Raw genomic sequence first — 20,101 nt, forward strand, 5'->3', positions numbered from 1 at the left:
GATATAGATTTGATAGAAAGGCATATTTAAGGGAAACCATCTTTAAACTACGGGAGTTGTAATGCTTCAAACTTGCAGTTGTTGGCATTATACCTCAAAGACTTGTAAAATTGTTGCAATCAAATCCAATTATTCAAATAATTGAAAGTTTTAATATTTTTCATGATTCAGAATCAATAGCTTTTTAACTTTTACTCCTATAATTGGGGACGACATCCGCACCCGACCTATGAGACATCAAGAGTTTTTGATATTAAGTTTACTCAAAAGTTCGAACACTAGACCTCAATGTCATAATAGGTGATACGACAAGGGTTCCATAACCTCATCGAGACGATTGTAGTGACGTCTATACTATAGAGGATGGTTATTGTTAGTGCACATATTTCTCATGCTAATTAAGTCTTAAATATGATTAAATCACCAAAGTCCTACTATGATATCATCTTAAGCATGATTAAATCAATAATGAACTAAAAAATTTAAATAAATTTATCTTATGATATCTAATATGAAGGAAACATAGGATCGAGACAAGACTTTTAATTATGTGTTATTTCACAGTGTCAGTAACGGAATGTTAACTTCATGGATTTTTTAGAATAATTTTTCAATAGTCAATAGAAACTGTGGATTAAAAATATCAACTTGAAGGTGGGAGCTGCAGTTTCGCGCCACGGGTTGAGGTCCGTGGGTCCCACTGCTAAGAAGAAGATGCAGTCCGTTGATTTAGATCTTTTGATGGGAAGTCAGAGAAATCAACGTTGGTAATGTGGAGTTACTCACGGATCTTGTACTCTTGACCGTAGCTAATAACTCCTGAGTTGAAATCCTAAAAAGTTGGTTTCTTTTTGTTTCCTTTCTTTTGAGGAGTGGATTCCTTTTTGGTCAAGCAATCAGCAGTTTACAAATAACATGCAGATTTCCATTGAAGAATTCACTTTTCCATTATACTTTTTTTTTTTTTTAAATTATTATTATTATTATATATTAGCAACAACATTCAACCCTATCTCTCTCTTTTTCCCTCTCTGAATATTGTCATCCACACTAAATATTGTATTGCTATTGATACCCTCATACTAGACGATAACAATCTTTAATTGAAAGGAAAGACAAATTTTAAGAATGTACAGAGTTAAGTCGAATCAAGATTGAATCGACCCATAGTTAAATCAAACCACACAATTGCCCACAAAGATACTAGTTGGTAGGCATATCAAATTTCTGTTAATTTTTAACAGGACTAAATTGTAACCAATTCCAAATTATATGGACTGAATCGGTTACTTTAATGGGAATACAAGTAACAAGTGTGTTTTTTAACCATTAAAATAATAAATTAAGCGATAATGTGGATAAATATGAAGGAAAACAAATTATCATAATGGTATTGAAAGGTTCTATTTCATTCTACTGAACTACTATTTTATTATCGTAAATAAGGATGAAGTTTATAACTATTTTGTTTAAAGATCTTTTTTGGTCATTGTACTTTTTATTGAAATAACGATTTTGTTTCCGAACAATTTTGTTCATGCACTTTCAGATTTATAACAATTTAATCTCTAAAGTTTAGTAAATAACAATTTAATCTTTATAATCTAAAAATTTTAACAACTTAATTTTGATCATTAAAAATGTTGCTAACATTCAATGATATACATATATATATATATTATCAATGTTCTAAAATAGTTTAGTTATGGCCACTATACTATTTCAAAAGTTTTGCCTTTATTTTTAAAGTATATTATTTATTATTAGAAATTTCAAACATTTTGTCACGAGTCTTTAATATATAAACTCTGAAAAAAAAAGGGTGTTTAATACAATTTGTGATATTTATAAATAAACAGAAAACATAAATTTTTTTTTTATTGGCCGGATGTAAATAATCAACAGAGATTTGAATTTAAGAATGGTTTTTTAGAACTAATTCATTATTTTCAGATATGGACAAAGCCATGCAATTCCTCACAATATAATTTAATTATTAGACTTTTCAAAAACCACAATTCTCTAAATATTTAAAAATTAGGTCAACTATAATTAGTGTCAATTTCATAGTATACTTCTATTTATTAATCTTAATGGTCTCTATCGTTAATTAGTATAAAAAAATGTAAACTAGTCTACAAAGTAACATCATTTTTAACATATAATATAATTTGTTGGTGGAAAAATATAAAATAAACTGTAAATTTTAATATAAAGATGGAAATGACATATCGACGATATATCTATTAAACCAAAAGGTTAGAGAAATGTTTGATCGAAATATTAAGTTTTTATGATGTTTTTTTTATATGTCCATAGACCAATTCAACACACATTGACAAAAGATCATATGAATCACATTTTCGTCGTACAGTTAAAACATCAACAAAAAAATTTAAAAAAAGTCAACAAAATATCACTAATATGAATTTAATATTATTAATAATAACTGTTTAATTTATTAAAAGTTTAACACTTATATGTTAATTTAAATATTTTCTCTATGAATTCCTCAATTTTTATGATTTTTGTAGAAATATCTATTGACGTGAATATTTTCATCGACCATCGCGATTGAAAAATGTATAACAAGATAGGATGAGTTGTACATTGAGTCGAATCAGAATGACAAACAACTACATTAAAAATGTCAAAATGACAAAAATATATGACATTCAAAACCTTAGAATATGATATAAATGTTTTGAATTAAAATTCCAACATATTCTAAAAATTTGTTGTTTGTTACTAAATTTGACTTCAACAAACTTCAAGTTCTTGATATAGAGCTCATAGTTCCTCCTACATAAATAAATGAATCCAAATTCAGAATTTAACTGTTCTTTCTAAATCTAGTCTTCCACTATATATATTTTTCAAATTTCTGTTGGAAACAACAAATTACTGATAAAATATCAAGAGTGAAAACAATAAAAAATCAAATTAAAAAAGAAAAGAAAAGAAAAGAAAAATGATGGTGAGATCATGTGGGCCCAAGTTCATCACATAAAATTTTGGGGAAGAACAGCTGTGGCCTCCCTTGAGAATGTAAAAGACAAATGGCAGTGGGGACTGCCCCCACCATTAACCAAAACCAACCATAATCATACAGCAACAAAGATAGAAGAGAGGGATACTTTTGTAAAATTTATGCTATTTCTCGTCATATTTATCTACTCCTCCTGTTCACACTATAAATTATGTATCGTAGCACCTTCGAGTGTTGACACAATGACAAGAAATTTGGGTGTTGACATCCAAAATCTAATATTTAAATAATTTTACGGTTAAGACTAGATGAATACATGAGAGAGAAAATATAATTTTTTCCCCAAAATATAGACAACTATCTATTTTGGTGGTAAGCGAAAAGATACAGTATTATCGACTTATAAGCATTTGAATATATATATTATTGTAATAATAAATGAAAATGGTATCAACTCAACTGTTAGAACATATATTCTCAACTAAAAGGTCGTGGTTCGAATCTTCTATCCCCACATATTAGTCGTCCTAGATAAGTCATATATTATCAATTCAACTAGTTAAATATGTTTTTTTGTGTGTTTATATTGGTCAATGAGGGTCAATGTAAATAGCAAAAAACTTAGAGGGAATGAGTTTAAACCATAGTGACCACCTACCTAAGATTTCTTACGAGTTTTCTTTCAACCAAATGTAGTAGGGTCAGATAGTTGCTCCGTGAATAGTCGAGTTGCGTGCAAACTGACTCGAACACACGGATATCAACAAATAAAAATAAAAAGGTTAAATATGTATTATATAACGCTAAATTTTCAAATTGGTATCTAATAGTTTTGCTAGCATTCAAAGTTATCTAAAAAAAATCCTAACTTTTTTAAAAAGATTTAAAGTACAAGGACTTAATTATTTATAAAAAAGAAACTTTATAGTATCGAGAGAGATTTTCCTAGATTCTACCCTGTACAATTTGAATTAAATGCTATTCTCACAAAAAAGAAAAAAAAAAGATAATAATAGTGGATGGGGAAATATTGAGAATATCCCATTTTCAGAGACACTTGGAAGGAAGCAGGCAACAGAAGAAAGTGCAAAAATTTAAAAAAAAAAAATCGAAATAAATAAATTAAGTAACAGAAATGGGAGCAGCGCAGTGGAGCTCAGAGCTCAGAGGGATTATCTGTCTCTTTGTTTCCTCTACAGACGCCACATTTCGGGTCTCTCTCTCTCTGCTTCAGTATATTTGCATTTTCATTTGCATTTCTTCTTCTGGGTTTTCGTATTGTTTTATTGGAAAACCCCACTTGGGATTTCTTTACACAATTAATTAGCTGTAGGTTTAATTGTATAGATTATGCTCATTTTCACTTATATTGCTTTTTTGGGTTTTTGTTTTTCCCTTTTGAGAATCTGGAAAAGCCTTTGGAAGTGACAAAACAAACCAACCCCTCTCTGTTTTCTTGCAGCCTGTGATAATCGGCTTTTGGAGATTCTTTTCTTCCTCTTTTCTCTCTTCATTTCTGCACTCCAACGGAAGAAAGCTGAACCCCAGAACAGAATCGAAGTTTGATTTTCCAGTTCTTCTTATTTGTAGTCGATTTAACCTTTTGGGGTTCATTTTTTTTTCGACTCAGTCTTCTGGGTATTGACTATTTTTTCTCCATTTGCAAACCTTTCAGATTATCAGTAGTTCCTAACTTTCTTCTTCTTTCTGTTATTTTTTCTGTTTGTTTGCAATAAATTATGTGGTGGGTTTTGATGGATTCCCCTTTTATTTGTAGGGAGGAGAGAAATGAAGATGAACCACAGATTTTGAGAGCGTTTTAAAGTGAAAGTAGATGGTTGAGACTGATATTAATCTCTCACCAATGGAGGAAGAAAAAGAGGAGTTGGGTGTGGCATCATGTGATTGGAGTTAAAGGGTAGGACAAAGTTTTAAGTGGTTTTAGGGGTTTCTTTTTTGTTGGGAGGTTATAATTTTGGTCAAAAGGGGAGAGAGAAGATGGAGGCACAGAATCAGAAGTCTTTGGAAAGAGTTGTTTCTCAGAAAGCTCTGCAACTGGGGAGTTCATTTCCTTGTCAAATTTGTGTTGTGGGGTTTCTCTGTGGAGTTTGTATTGCCTCTCTGTTTCTTGGTGCTTTCCTTTGGGATTTGACTGGAGTTCTTTCTCACCCAATTCAGTGACTTCTTCATTGTGGAACTCCACTTCTGAAAATATTAGTAAGTCATCATCTCTCTCTCTCTTAAATGGAATCATATGTATTGCTATGCTTGTTTGATATGAACAAATTCTGAAAGGTGAGTTGGCTGAATTTGACATTTAAGAATTTGGTAAATACAATTTGGATTGAATTCTAAGATATTTGAGAGTTAGCCAAAGATAAGCTCACCATGGGTTTGGCCCCATCATTGGGATCATGGTTCAAGTGGGCTCCTACTTAAGATATTAAATTTCTTACCACGATACCGGCCGTGGTAGGACTACTAGATTTTTATCTCATGAGATTAGTCGAGGTGTTTAGCCAAAGATAGTGTATTATGAGTTTTCTAATGCTTAATGTTGTAGGGTCGAATGATTAGCGAATAAGCTAAGATTAGTCGAGATGTGCTGAACCAATCCTCAAAACTGTCAGGAGAAAGGGAAAAATTTGTAATTCTTGAAGCTTTGTTATGGAACTTTTGTTTGGATTGTGGAAAAATTAATTGGTATAAAGGTATATGGGAATGAATGATTAAAAGGTGTAGTTTAAGGTACTTAAAGTTTAGAATAGCTTCTACTTTACCCAATGCATTTTGACTTCAATAGCTTAGTTGTATCAAGACTAGTAGATTCTTCACTATTTTCTTCTGGGAGAAGCTACTGGTTCCTACTTTTTTATTTAGTTGGCCATGAATAAAATCATCATTCATTTTTAATTAGAAAAAAAAAAATATATATATATATATATATATATAAAAGCATGTAATCATTCAAGCAATTTCAATGAGATGTCATCTTGAAGGAACTATACAATATCTGATCTTTCATGAAAGCAATAAGGTAAATGATTCAGCCATTTTAAATTGCTCCCCAAGGGTGAATAATTTGTTGCTCATCGTTGATTAATCTCTATATTTTGACACTTTTTTCCAACCCCCGAAAAAAATGTGAATCATTTGTTAGGCTGCAACTTTAGACCAAAGGAGGTTGAGAGACTGAAGGATTTCCAGAGAATTAAGGTAAACATCGCCAATGATGAGAAAGCATCCTTATTATATTCAGCTTGGAGTGTTTTGTTGACTGAACCGATCAGTGGAAAAAATGCTGTTCCGCGGGGTCTTGGATTGGACGACAAAGCTACAGTTCCGAAAGCACCCCATTTGGAAGATTGCAAGTTGAAAGCAGAAGCAAATAAACGTTTCGATGAGCGATCTGAAACTGATGGATTCCCTCCTTGGACAAGTTGGAAGGGGTTCTTAGACTTGCACCTGACTGATGCTGCGACTGAGAGATCGAGCTACCTTCGGCACCGGGAAATATCTAAAGGTTCCTACCCTCCTTGGGTATGTCTCTAAAATTTTTTAACCTTTGATATGTAAAGTGATATTGATGTTAGATTCTTTTTCCATATAATCTTTTTTTTTCTTTTTTTTTTTATGGTTAAGTTACAAATTTTGTCTATTTAGTTACTAAACTTTCAAAATTAAGATCATAAGCTTTGAAGTATAGTTCTATGAGTTCATTCCTGCCATTCATACCGTTAACTAAATAATGACGTGTTCAAGTTTCTTGATCTTTTTTACAAGTTGCTCGAGGAATAACTCTCAATTGTTTTCTTTGTGGGGGCATTTGGCTCGAGAGAAACAACAAAATTTGGGGGGTGGAGAGATCTTGGATCTTATCAGATTTATTAGATTTAATACTTATTTGTGGGATCATTTTTTAAGGAGTTATGTAATTATCTGTTAGGGGTTATTCTTTTGGAGTTATGTAATTATCTGTTAGGGGTTATTCTTTTGGATTGGAGCCCCTTCCTATAGGGGGTTTCCTCTTATCGGGCTGTTTTTTTATCCTCTAGTATATCTTTTCATATCTCTCAATGAAAGTTTGGTTTCTTATCTAGAGAAAAAAGGTTTTTTTTTTATTAATTTTTTGCCTTATATCATGTTGCTTCTAATGATTTTGGGCCTCATGTTTAATTATTGTTTAGCACATTCCTAAAACAGCTTCGTATATCGTCCTACAAGCATAGGATAATCCCATAAAATTAATAATCCGAAAATTTGATTAACCACGACAAATTGACACCAATACAATAGTTTCCAGGTTATCGGATCAGATGAAGAAAATTACCCCTTGACTCGAAAAGTACAACGGGAACTATGGATCCACCAGCATCCATCGAACTGTAGAGATCCAAATGTTCGGTTTCTTGTAGCTGATTGGGAGCGATTACCTGGATTTGGGATCGGAGCTCAAATTGCAGGAATGTGTGGACTTCTTGCTATAGCGATCAACGAGAAGAGGATTCTTGTTACGAGTTATTATAATCGAGCTGACCATGATGGTTGTCAAGGTACAGATGATAATATGGATGATTAAAAAGAAAGATTAGGTATCGATATGTTATATGTATGAACTGTATTTAATATTTTCCATCTTTTTCCCTGTATCTCTTTTATTCTGAATTTGAAGCTTGGGAAGGACTTGTTTAAGAAAACGCAGCTAGGGAGCATTATTTTAGAGCAACTACTTTTCTGCTAGCATGTTCTTTTGAAAAGGCTCTTAACCTCTGGTTTTTGTTAGGTTCATCTCGGTCCAGTTGGTCGTGCTATTTCTTCCCTGAAACATCCCAAGAATGTCGGGACCGTGCATTTGAACTTTTGGGGAACAATGAAGCTTGGAAGAGCAGAATCATAACGGCAAAAGAAAACTACAGCACCAAGGAAATATGGACTGGTCGGATTCCTAGGTGAGATATTGCCTTTGGGGAATAAAAATATCCATCAACACGTCAATATTTCCAAGGATTTGACATTGATATCAAGACAATAGACAATATGCTGTATAAATATCAATGAAATATAAAAAATTGCACTAGTATAAATGTAAATACAGATCAAGTTTAGTGATTTCCATAATTTTTAAAGTATCGATTTGAGATCGATATCGATATCAAGATTTTCATTGTATTGCTTTAGTTAAGGTAAAGATTTTCTTATTAATGCAGGACATGGGGGAATCCATGGAGTTATTTGCAACCCACAACAGAAGTTAATGGAAGTCTACTTTTTCATCATCGCAAAATGGATAGAAGGTGGTGGAGAGCACAGGTAATCTTTTATGCTCTTCCAAAAAACTGGTGATCTCTATCCGTTTCGTATACATATACATGCAAAAGCACACACCACGAACGAACAAATTCAATTCAAGAATCGTTATCGAAGATTGCGATGACTCAATTGCTCCTGTAAATTGTTAGATTACAAACAATGTTTCTCCTTGCAATACAGGACATGGACCTCAGCACCGATACTATTTTTATAATCCCATTTGTTGGCTCACAAGAAGATTATTTTGCTTGAATAATAACAATTGATCCAACCAAAAAACGCTCCAATCGGAAATAAAACCTAAAAGATAATTATAGAAGTCTTTAGTTACAGACGCCCTGAAAGAGATTAAACCTCTTCCTAAGACACAAACCCTTTTAAATAGCTTACTAAAACAAAAGATGTGTTTGAATGTAATAATGAACATGAACTACCTCCTATAAACTTGTCTTACATTAGATTAGAAGAATTTGTGCTGTAAAGTAATAGGGAGTGAAATTGTATTATACCAAAGAGAAAATACACTGAGCTGATGAAATTAATCCCCAGAATATGCGCAGCTCCACCAAATCCTTTCGAACTCACACCCTAACAAACTCGTCGGATAATTACAAATATGCCACTACTAATATTACCACGACATCATTCCCACCCTACCCAAATCTTAAGAGGGCAGAATTTATCATATTACAGAACACTGATATTGCAAACTTTACCCTCAGGCAGTTCGGTACTTAATGAGATTTCAGACAGAATACACATGTGGCTTGATGAATGCCGCTCGCCATGCTGCATTCGGGAAGGAAGCTGCAGAAATGGTTCTCAAGAGTCTCCATGGAAAATGGCCAGAGGTATGTTGAAAACTAGTTTTACTTTTTTGGATTTTAGGATGGGATAAGACAAGAAAAAATTGGCTGCTGGATTCAAATATCAAATGGCTAAAGGAAATTCAATGATTGAACCAACAGTGTCTAATCATAATTTTTCAAGATAAGATGTAAAACAGTATGACACTGTTAGAAATAGAATCAGGTTGTCATTCTAAATCCGTAGTTGTACGGTAGGTATTTACAAATAGACTGGTCGATTATGATTTTCAGGGTCAGGTTTTTCTCTTATATAGAGCATCTTATTTCAGGGAGATTCACTGACATCAAAGCATGATATAGAAGATTTCGTATGGTCGAATCACAAAGCATGGATACCTAGGCCACTGTTAAGCATGCATGTAAGAATGGGAGATAAAGCCTGTGAAATGAAGGTTGTTGAATTTGAAGGATACATGGCCCTTGCCGAACGCATTAGAAGACGTTTTCCTAATCTTGATAGCATTTGGCTTTCAACCGAAATGCAGGTCTGTGTTCTAACCACTATATGAAATGTGTGATGATAGAGCAACATCTATAAGCTCTTCTCTCACTATGTCCATCTATAATATATCTCAGGAAGTGATCGATAAAACAAGAAGCTACCCATCCTGGAGATTTTACTACACAGACGTGAAACGACAAGTAGGAAATCTTACGATGGCCACCTACGAAGCACAGCTTGGTAGGATAACCAGCACAAACTATCCCCTTGTGAACTTCCTGATGGCAACTGAGGCTGATTTTTTCGTTGGAGCATTGGGCTCAACATGGTGCTTTCTTATAGATGGAATGAGAAACACGGGGGGTAAAGTAATGGCCGGATACTTGAGTGTTAACAAGGATCGGTTTTGGTAAAGTTGGTAAAGGAAAAACTGTCTCGTGGTCAATAAATAAGCACGTCTGATCTGTAAATAGGATACTTTATTTTGCCTTTCTTTTGAAAGGGGAAGAGATAGTGAGGGAGAGTAATGAGAATTTGTGGGTTATACATGGTACATGTATAGTGAGATTGACAAGAAATACAAGTCTTCTATTCTCAATTCTCTTTTTCTTGTTTGGTAGCTGTCTTTGATGTAAAGGAAAGGAGTTGACTTGAAAAAACTGTTTGATTGTTTCGGTGTGATGGTTCGGGTTGGTTTGGGTTCAATTTTGATGGTTCAGTTTTCAGTCTTTACTGGTTAGTTTGGAGAAAAATTTACCTGAGCCAACCTCTACTTCTACCCTTAAAATTGATCAAAGGAGTCCAACTCAATATGACAAGGAAACAGAAACGGTTGCCGAACTTTTTTTTTAATACATGTGAGGGAGGGACTCAAACTTACAATCTTTTTGGTCATAAACTCACAATCTTTTTGTCATAAATAGATACCCAAACTCAGGTTCGCTAGAATATGGAAGTTTCTTTGCGCACCTTGTCAAAATTTCATTATCAAACGCATTGATTCATTCGGATGATATTAAAATTGAAGTATTCATGTCCAGGGGTCAAGAAGAGCTTCTCTCTACGAGTCAGTTTTTACACAACAAAAGCGAAAAACGTAAAATTTATAATTGATGATCTAATACAAAGATTTGGGTCTAATTGAAAATCAAATTGGAAAAAAAGCTACAAAAGATGAAGAGACTGTTTCTCTCCAATATGTATTCCAGGTGAAAATTACTACAGATGCGATGCCTGATTAATCAACAAGACTTTCCCACCAAACAAATTACCCATGGATTCTCTAGCTCATGATCTTTCAATATGCAAAATAGAAAAAGGTCAAATGCAAATAGGAGATAAACTTACCTCCTTTATCTGTTGCAGAAGGATCTCAAAGTGGCATGGCTACACAAATCAGCTATAAAAATATTACTCTTCCACGTCCTCACTCATTTGAAGTCCTCCATTCCCGCTTTTAGCATTTGCGTGTTTCTTGTGCTTCCTGTTCTTTGCTTTCTTTGCTTTAATGCGGCGTTTCTTCTCATTTGCATCGACCCACGTGTAGTCTGATGGTATATTAAATGGGTCAACTTCATCTTTATACCGATTACTGTCGCTGTCGCTGGATTGCCCACCACGACTTCCTCTCATCCATGAAATCCATGACGAGGATCCCTCTGATTCCTTGGGCTTGGCATCCTGGAAATGTGCTGGACTCGAGAGTGGGGTTGCAAATTCTTCAACCGGAAGAAGCTCCTCAAATTTTGTGAAAGTAACAAGTACTCTAATAGTTGGGACAATGGGAATGGCAACCTACAGAATGAAACACATCGCTTCATCTCTTTTCAATAAGAAACAAATTTTGGTGATCACAATTAAGATAAGAGCAAAAGGGTAAGAGGAGAAATAACGGGGCAAAGGAAATTGAAAAGGTTTCACTCATTTCTTAACCATAGACCAATTCTTGGGGATGCCAACATGTGTTAATATCCTAAGTAGGTCGAGATCACAACTATTGACGTCAGAAGATCATATTGATTTATATCATAAACATGTGATGCTGACATGACATGCCTACATGTTATGAGAAAACTTTCTGACCTCAAAAGTCACAACTATTGACAATTGACATCAGAAAATTTGTAGGATGTTAATTCCTAAATACGTGGAGATCGAAAATATAAGTACAACCTTAAAGACATGAATTTTAAGTTTATCCCTTCTACTGACCAATATAAAAAGTACCATATTTCCCCTAAAGCTAATTTAATGTGCTTTGACAACTGCACTAAAGTGAATTGGTAGGTCTTCTGGTATTTGCCACCGCGTTGTAGTAGTATTTTTTAGCATCTTGTGTTTCATCGATGTTCAGTAAGAGGGAAATTAGAATAAATCCAAACACGGATTTTTTTTAAAAAAAAAAAAGAAAAACAGATTTAAGAGAGAAACAGTAACATTTGTTAAGAAGAGAGATCATATTAAAGATAAATACTTCACAGAAAAGGTAAGGGGCGACACAAATAACAGAACTCACTGATATTGGAAGAAAAAGAGGCAGAAAAGAGATAACAGAACTCATTCCTGGATATTCTTCTTATAATATTTCTCAGGAAATTCACATGTTTTTTTCCATGGCTCTAGCAAACTGTGAAAGTATAAATTAAAGTAAGAGCTACTAGAATTCTTATCACTTCTCTCTATATATTAATGTGTCCTGGTTACCAACGGTTGAACAAGGGTGCTGCCAAGCTGCAGGCAACTACAATTTTCTTCATCAAAACATAAAATGATTAATGACAAATCCCCTGGTTACCAAACATTTTTGCCTTGTATTGAGTGGTTGTAGCTACACGCTAGAGCCGACCCTTTTTCTTTCTGGGAGTTTCATATGACAAGGCCAGTTCTGAACTTGTCAAGAACCGGAAATTTTTTAATAAGATTCATGGATATAGAAAAACAGAATAATTATATCTCTTGTTTCTTATCAAAAACAAAAAAAAAAAACAGAATAATTATATTGATATAAGAATAAAGTGAGGGATTTAGTTAATGGATCGAGAAAACTATAATCTTGCCCCAACATGGAAAGAAACGTTCACTTTTTTCAGAAACAAATATCTTAAAAGAAACAGGGGCAAGAAATTTTAGGTTATGTTACCTTCACCGGAAATGTGCCATGAGGCAGTTTGGTTGTTAAAAGCTCCCTTAATCTCCTGATAGCTTTCACCTTGTTGGCTAGGATATCAAGTAGAGGCAGAAGCTCCTCTGTTTTTAAAGGAAAATCTGGTGTCAACCACAAGACAGGTCTCAAACCCTTTTTATACTCACTTTCATGCTTAGAGTCATTGGTGGTTCCTTTCTTCTTTTTCTTCTTATTGTTTTTATCTTTTCCCTTCTTTGCATCCCCCATATCTTCTGTGGATAACTCAGAAGACAATTTTTGATGATCAACTACTTTTTGATTGGCACCTTCTGGAGCCGATTTCGTAACTTTCTTCAAAATCTTTGAATCATCGAGATCATCATTACTTCCCTTGGCATTCTTCTTGTTCCAACCACCAAACCAACTCTTCTTCTCCTTAGTTGCACCATTTGGGTCACAGTTTTCATAGGAACCTACTGAACCATTTTCTTGGCTTTCAAAGGCTACCAGTTCCTCGTCCTCAGCTAGACCCTCAGAGTTTCCCATACGAAGTGCAGAATCCAATTGCATCTTCTCTTCTGCAGTCAATACATCATCAAACTCATCATTTTCACCACCATTGGCCAACCTTTCTTCATCATCCCCAGCGAACAGCTCCTCGTCAGTCATAGCTCCAGGAACCCTCCTTGACTTCACACTCACCATCACATGAAGCATATCATATATTTTCGCCTTCCAATTTCCAACCATCTCTGTTCTCTCCTGCCGTCTCCAATTTAAATGGGGAACAAGCTCTGCCTGAGTAACGTCAATGCCTGGCCTATACATGTTTGTTTGCGACATAAGGGCCACTTCATGGGCGACTTCTGCTTCTGTTGGCTGAACACCAGCTCCTTCCAAAGCATTCGTAATTTCCTTCTCCTTATGAGCGAGAACAATCAAAGAACCTGGAGATAGCTTGACATTACCATCCTCTGAATTGTAGCCTTCACCTAGAAAAAGAAATGTTTGATCAGAACGCTGAATTCGGAAACCATCGAAACCAGCAAGGGTCATATCGGCTCGGAGATTAGAACCACGCTTCCAAATGCGATAAGTATCTGATGGGGCGATTCGGCCAATAAAAGGAATAACCGAACTCTCAAAATGAAAAGTTATCTCCATGTAAAAATCACGAATCCGGGAAGCAGAAGCAATAATGCGAGGAAGCCTGCGACACCATTTTGCCCATGCCAGAGGTTGATAATGTCTCGCAATTATCATTGCAATTGATTCTTCCCTAGTACAGACTGCTTCTTGGAGAGCATTCCAACCATGCTCATTCTGAAGGCTCCAATCAGCACCAGCTCCCATCAAAATCTCAGCTGAAGTCGGGTCTCGAAGGCGTACTGCAAGGTGGAGCGGAGTCTCCCGCCCAGGAACATCACGATGGTCAATAGCGGCAGAGACAGCATCAGCTTGGAGCTCCGCAGCAAGAGATTCCTCTTCAGTATTAACCTCACCGGCCTTGGCGAGCTGAGGAAGGGATGCGACAATGCGCTTGAGGGAAGCATGATCTCGACGAAGAACTGCTAGATGAGCTACACTATGAGAATATTTCGAAAAATCTTCCATTGAAGTTTCACTCCTGTATATATCTCTAACTTTGTCTCCTAAACTACCGCCCCCTCATTTTGTGGGAAGCTCAAAGTCAGATCTCGAACTGAACCAGAATTTCTCCTTCACTCCGCAGCTCGAGATACAAGAGCAGCAATTTCTAGAACTCAACTAAAAAACCAACAGACATAGCCATTTCACGGGCAACCCTTTTCCAGCCACAGATTCCCCGAGAATCGCCTCCGTCTTCAGTACCCAGACAACAGAGAGAACCCCACAGCAGATTACTCACATTCCTCCATCCTCCTCAAATCTCCACCGTTTCGTTGCAGCTCACGCTAAAAAAATAGCTTGATCTCGAACTCCGCCGCCCGCTGCAGCACAGTGCAGCAATCACAAACCCCAAATCTGCAAAACAAACAGCAAACAGAAAGGAGAAGAAAAAGGGTAAACAAAACCACACATAACACTAGAGTAAACCCCGCGATTCAAGCTCCAAACAACAAAATCCGAAACCCAAAGTCAAATTCAATCGCTAAACACATCAAATTTCAAAAAAATAATTAAAACCCTCCAAAAACAACAACCAAATTGGTACGAATCAAACAAAAAAAGGAAAGGAAAAAGAGCAGAAATTCGAGATGTAAGAATGAAAGCAGCAGAAGCAGAGAGAAGTAGAAGGCGTTTGGAAAACAGACCGCAAGAGAATCCGAAATTGGGGGAGTGGGCGTCTCTATCTCTCTCCTCGCCATTGGGCTGAGCTGCTCGTAGTCGTAGTCATAGTCATAGGTAAACGAATTACAGGGAGGAGAGAGAGAGAGAATGAATCGGACGGTGTGGATGCGAGACAGAGAATCCAACGGTTCGGATCTTCTTCGCCATTTATGTTAACAAGTACTGCTACGTCTAGGAACGCCACAGCGATGCAGCCCCCAACTCACTCAGATCTCCTTTTACACACATTTATACTTCTCCCCTCCCTATTTCCTTTATTTACCACTATGCCATTTCCTTGTAATTTTTATGATGCTGACGTGGGAGGAGCATCCATGCTCTTGTAGTATTGGAGATCCTTCGGATAAATGAAAAAAATCAAAGTAATATGAGAATAATGTTTTTCTTTCTTCACACTATGATTTTGAATTTATTAATAATCTTGCAATATGTTGGTGGACTCCACATAAATTTTAATATAATGCCAACGTGGCAAGTAATTAATGGAAAGAGTATTTATATTTCGTGGTAGCATATATAAAGAAAAATGGTTTTAAGACAACCAATACAAAAATTTAGGCAACAAAGTGAGAAACAAAAACAAACACAACCAAACGTCAATCAAGAAATACAAAAGTATAAAAGAAAATAACACTTGTCCATATAGAAAGAGGCAACGACGAATTCAAGGAGCGCTGCTATACTAGAATGGAAAATTCAAATTAAGATGGGATGAGACCTGAAAAGAGGAGTGAAGCCTTCTAGAAGAGACTGGAAAGATGGAGTCGTGGGTGAGAGAGGTAGGAGTCGTGAGGAAAGAGTGTGATTCAAATTTTCGTTATTCTATTGTTAAAGTCATAAACCGTTTTAAATGTGAACCAAATCGAACCGTTGAACCAACTCACCATATGGATTTTAATTTGTACACATCCTAAATGGCAGCCACATTAGCATTTCGTTAAATCTTAACCTAATTTTTTAAGGATTAAATCGTAACAAATTTTAAAGTACAAGAACTAAATCGTTAATTTTGAAAGTTCAAGGATCAAATCATAACTTTAATAAATTACAACACCAAATGTGTTTTTTAACCTACAAATTTCTTAGAGTAAAATACATTTTTAGTCCCTAAAATTGAGGATATGTTTCTATTTGAAGTTTCAAAAACTTACACTTTAATCCCTAACGTTTAGAAAATAGACCGATAAAAATTTGACGTTGGTGATTCAATTATATTGACTTAGAAAAAAAAATATTAATTTAATATATATTTTTTTGGTGACTAGACGATAAGCTGGCATATCCTCTCTTTTTCTTGCCTCTAAAACTCATTGTGGTTGTGGGTTTGGGCGGCGGGGGGATGGATCTCGGAATTCATGGCTCCAGTGGGTTCAACCCGTTCGAGTGGCAGAATGAGTGAGACTGTATGCCACCTCATCTCGTAAATAAAAATATCTGGGGATGGACGGAAGAAAGAGAAAGAAGGAAAAAGAGGGGATATACCACCTCATCGTCTAGTCACCAAGAAAAAAATAGATTAAATTAATATTTTCTGGCCAAGTCAGCACAATAGAATCATCAACTTAATTTAAGTTGTCGTGTCATATTTATGTTAGTGAACTAATGGTGAAAGGAGTTCATAGACCTTTTAAAATTATTTTCTAATAGTCGGAGATTAAAATGCTAATTTCTAAACTTGAAATAAAAACCTATACTATACCATTAAAGTTCTTTATTAAAAAAAACATTAATCAAAGTTCCAAATTAAATTTGTAATTTAGTATAAAATAAGATTATCGACATCTCAACTCTTTCAATGAAATCTAGCACTAAAGTTTTTATCGTAACATGGTTTTTAGTGTGACTAACGATCGTAATTTATTATTCGTCTTTAAACACTAATAATAAATATTGAGCAAACATGAGCATAATTTAGTGGTATTGACATGTACTCCTTCTCTCGAAATCATCGATCTCCTATACCACCAAATTGTTGTAATAAAAAAATAATAAAAATTATAATAATAAATGTTGAAAAATATTTCATGTGTAACATGTTTTCAATTATATAAAGAAAGTAACATACAAGATGTAATATTTATATAAGATATAAGATAATTTGCTATTTATTAATTATTCAATAAAAGTAAATTATCAGAGTTAATTACAAATTATATTCTCAATTTTTAACTACCATATGCAAATATTACTCTTGCATGATACCTTTTTCTTAAAAAAAAACCATAAATCTTAAAATTTAATAAAATTATACACCTTGAAGTTGACCTGAGATGTCTTATATTTATTTAATTGATATATATATAAAAAAATTAAAATAAATGTTATACAAAAACATAACATTTGAAAAGAAAATTTAATTAAAGCCTCTATGAGAAGGGTTGAAAAAAAGAAAAGAGATGATTCAATGATGAATAAACTACCCTTCAATTCAAAAGATTTAAGTGGACGGTTTAAATAAATTTAATTTATATATTAGATGACTTTCGTTTCACACCACTCAACTCAGGCCCATTTCTTAATAGTTTATTTAAATATTGTAGATTTTTTTTAGAAAAAGAAAGAAAAGGAAAAAGAAGTAAAACAGGCATATGAATTTGAAGTAAAATTGCAGGTTCGCAAGACAATAATTTGAATTAATCTGAAGAATTTCCAACTTCATTCTATATTTTGTCCTTCAATTATGTGAATATTTTTCAAAGGGTAATGGGAATAACAATTCCTAAAATTAAATAGTATACATCTCTATTATTTTATTAAAAAAAAAACATCTAAAGGAATCACTTGTGTTTGCAAAAGTTAATGAAAAGTTGACTTTCTAAAGATCTAAATCATAAATAATCAAATTTATTTGGTAATGACTAAAAGTTATGATCTCATCATAAGGGCACAACCCAATGTGGGTTTTTTCTTCCATGTTTCTTTAAAATATAAATTATAATGTAGAAATATTAAATTGCAAAAAGACAATAGAATTAAAAATTGCAAAATTAGAATATCAAACTTTTATTTATGAATAATTCATACAAAATCTACAAATTGTACTTCTATGGTCTAAAAATGGCTTTAAATACCTAGTTTCGGCGGTTCTAATCTTATATTGACTATCTACTTGGAATTTTCTAATATTTTCAAACAAATGTATATCGTAAAGTTTGTGATTGTCTTGTGAAATTTGTGAAGGTGCATGTAAGTTGGTCTGAACACATGAATATAAAAATCGGATATACAAATTAGACTCATTTGACTATCCCTACATTCAAAGAGACTGCAACTGTCTCATTTCACAATTTTACCTCGTCCACATTTCAGGAGCCATAGATTTTGTTTCAAATTTAAAATTAAATCCCTAAAATTTCTACCCTAAATTAATGGAAATAAAATTTAAACTAATTTAGATCCTATTTCAAAATTAAATCAACCCCTCCCTACTCAATTAATATTTAACTCATTGGCTTATCAACCTTATTTGTCGTCATCTAGAGTTACAAAGTGCCACATGATAGTGAATATGACGACAGTGAGTGAGAATGAGCAGAGGAAGGATAACGTCGGACGTGGGATCAGTCCTTCCGACCATGACATAACACTAATAAATAATAGCGTAAGAGTGTACCAATGATCCTCAATTTCTAGCCTAACTATTTTTTAATAGCAAATATACTTTTTTGTTGAGTGGTGTGGGCCTTATTTTTGTCAGATTGCATGGTCAATGACTTTGTGCATATACATACATACCGAATATATGTAAAAGTGTGAATGTCAATCGAAACATACCTACACACCTTCGCAAATTATATAGAGACTTCGAGGGGAGAAATAAATAATCTGAATTAATTAAATTGGATATAGCCATAATTAGAAAGTGTATTGGCACTATTTAATATTTTGGTGGTGAGAAGAGGGAGATGTAATGGGGTCAGCTTTCAACACCGACAGGCTGCCTTTGCTAAGCTGCCAGCATGGGTTTTGCAGAGTTTTAAAGAGAGAGAGAGGTGTAGTGAGAGAGTTTTAAACGCATAATAATATTAAATTTTTATTGACACCGTGATATTTTGTTAATATTTTTATATATTTATAAAATAAAATAAAATAGTTGATCAATATTTTCATTATTTTGTGAATCTGAATATAATTTATCTAATTAAGACACTTATCTCTGATCATGTATTCGAATCTATTCCATCATATGTTGTATTAAAAAAAAGGTTAAAGACATATATTTCCAATAAAAAAATCATGAGTTCGAATTCTCACTCTCACATATTATATTTATACAGGTATTTACGTATATAGCATAAAAATAAATATATACTTTCAAATATGACCTAAAGTTTAATTTTTTTAAAAAAAAAATAAGGGTATATCTGGTAGGGAGTTTGGATTTTGTTCTTGTTTTGAGTGGATTTAGTGAATATCTATTTGACATAATTGTTTTCTGGATTATGTGATCAAACCGTAGAGATTTTAAACACTTCTCTATGTTTTCAGTCATTCTAGGTTCTGAATTTTAAATTTTAAAATGCAATATAACATTAAAAAAAGATGAAAAGTTTGATAAGTATAATATTTCAGGTTACAAATTCATTTTATTTTTGTTAAAATTAAAATATGTAAAATATAATGTATTATAAATTTATATAATATTATAAACTAATAATTATACCAAATTTATAACATATATATTAATAACAATTAACAATATCACGTATGAATTAGTTCCTAAGGTAGATGGACATAATAGGATTTGAATTCATTCCTTCTCAATTTACCTCAACGGAGCACCACGATAGTTTTATATAATTATTTTTTAATTTTCCATAATTTTTAATAAATATCTATTTGCTCCAATATTTTATGACTTCAATAAAAGTTGAATTTAACATTTTTAAAAATCTCAATAGAAGAAAAATCAAAGAATTTTAGAGAGAGAAAGAGTAGTGTTTTGGAGAGAGAAGATTGTGCGATCACATCAGTGAGCATGTGATAGGGTCACGTGGTTTTTTCTGCATCCTATCTCTACTTTGTTACATTAAACC

At 33.7% G+C, this 20,101-nt stretch overlaps 2 protein-coding genes across 3 annotated transcripts; one reads left to right on the forward strand and one right to left on the reverse strand.

The window, feature by feature from the left end:
* Positions 1-6,149: 6,149 nt before the first annotated feature.
* Positions 6,150-10,289, forward strand: LOC111018192 (uncharacterized). Of its 2 annotated transcripts, none has more exons than XM_088127724.1 (7): positions 6,150-6,529; positions 7,293-7,542; positions 7,773-7,938; positions 8,197-8,299; positions 9,022-9,150; positions 9,438-9,653; positions 9,745-10,289. In XM_088127724.1, the coding sequence occupies exons 2-7, from the start codon at positions 7,455-7,457 to the stop codon at positions 10,021-10,023; spliced, it is 981 nt and encodes a 326-aa protein (XP_087983850.1). In that variant the 5' UTR covers positions 6,150-6,529; positions 7,293-7,454; the 3' UTR covers positions 10,024-10,289. The 2 variants fall into 2 exon arrangements, with proteins under 2 accessions (XP_087983850.1, XP_022149881.1); XM_022294189.2 differs by having other exon boundaries at positions 6,313-6,529; positions 7,286-7,542.
* Positions 10,290-10,696: 407 nt separating this feature from the next.
* Positions 10,697-15,188, reverse strand: LOC111018190 (Ankyrin repeat family protein). The gene is made up of 3 exons (XM_022294178.2): positions 15,029-15,188; positions 12,750-14,738; positions 10,697-11,404 (listed from the first exon to the last, which is right to left on the reverse strand). Exons 2-3 carry the CDS (start codon positions 14,346-14,348, stop codon positions 11,021-11,023), a joined length of 1,983 nt encoding a protein of 660 aa, XP_022149870.2. The 5' UTR covers positions 14,349-14,738; positions 15,029-15,188; the 3' UTR covers positions 10,697-11,020.
* Positions 15,189-20,101: the final 4,913 nt, after the last annotated feature.

Source organism: Momordica charantia, assembly GCF_013281855.1.
Source record: "Momordica charantia cultivar OHB3-1 chromosome 8 unlocalized genomic scaffold, Mcharantia_2.0 BLBB01000008.1, whole genome shotgun sequence".
NCBI lineage: Eukaryota > Viridiplantae > Streptophyta > Magnoliopsida > Cucurbitales > Cucurbitaceae > Momordica > Momordica charantia.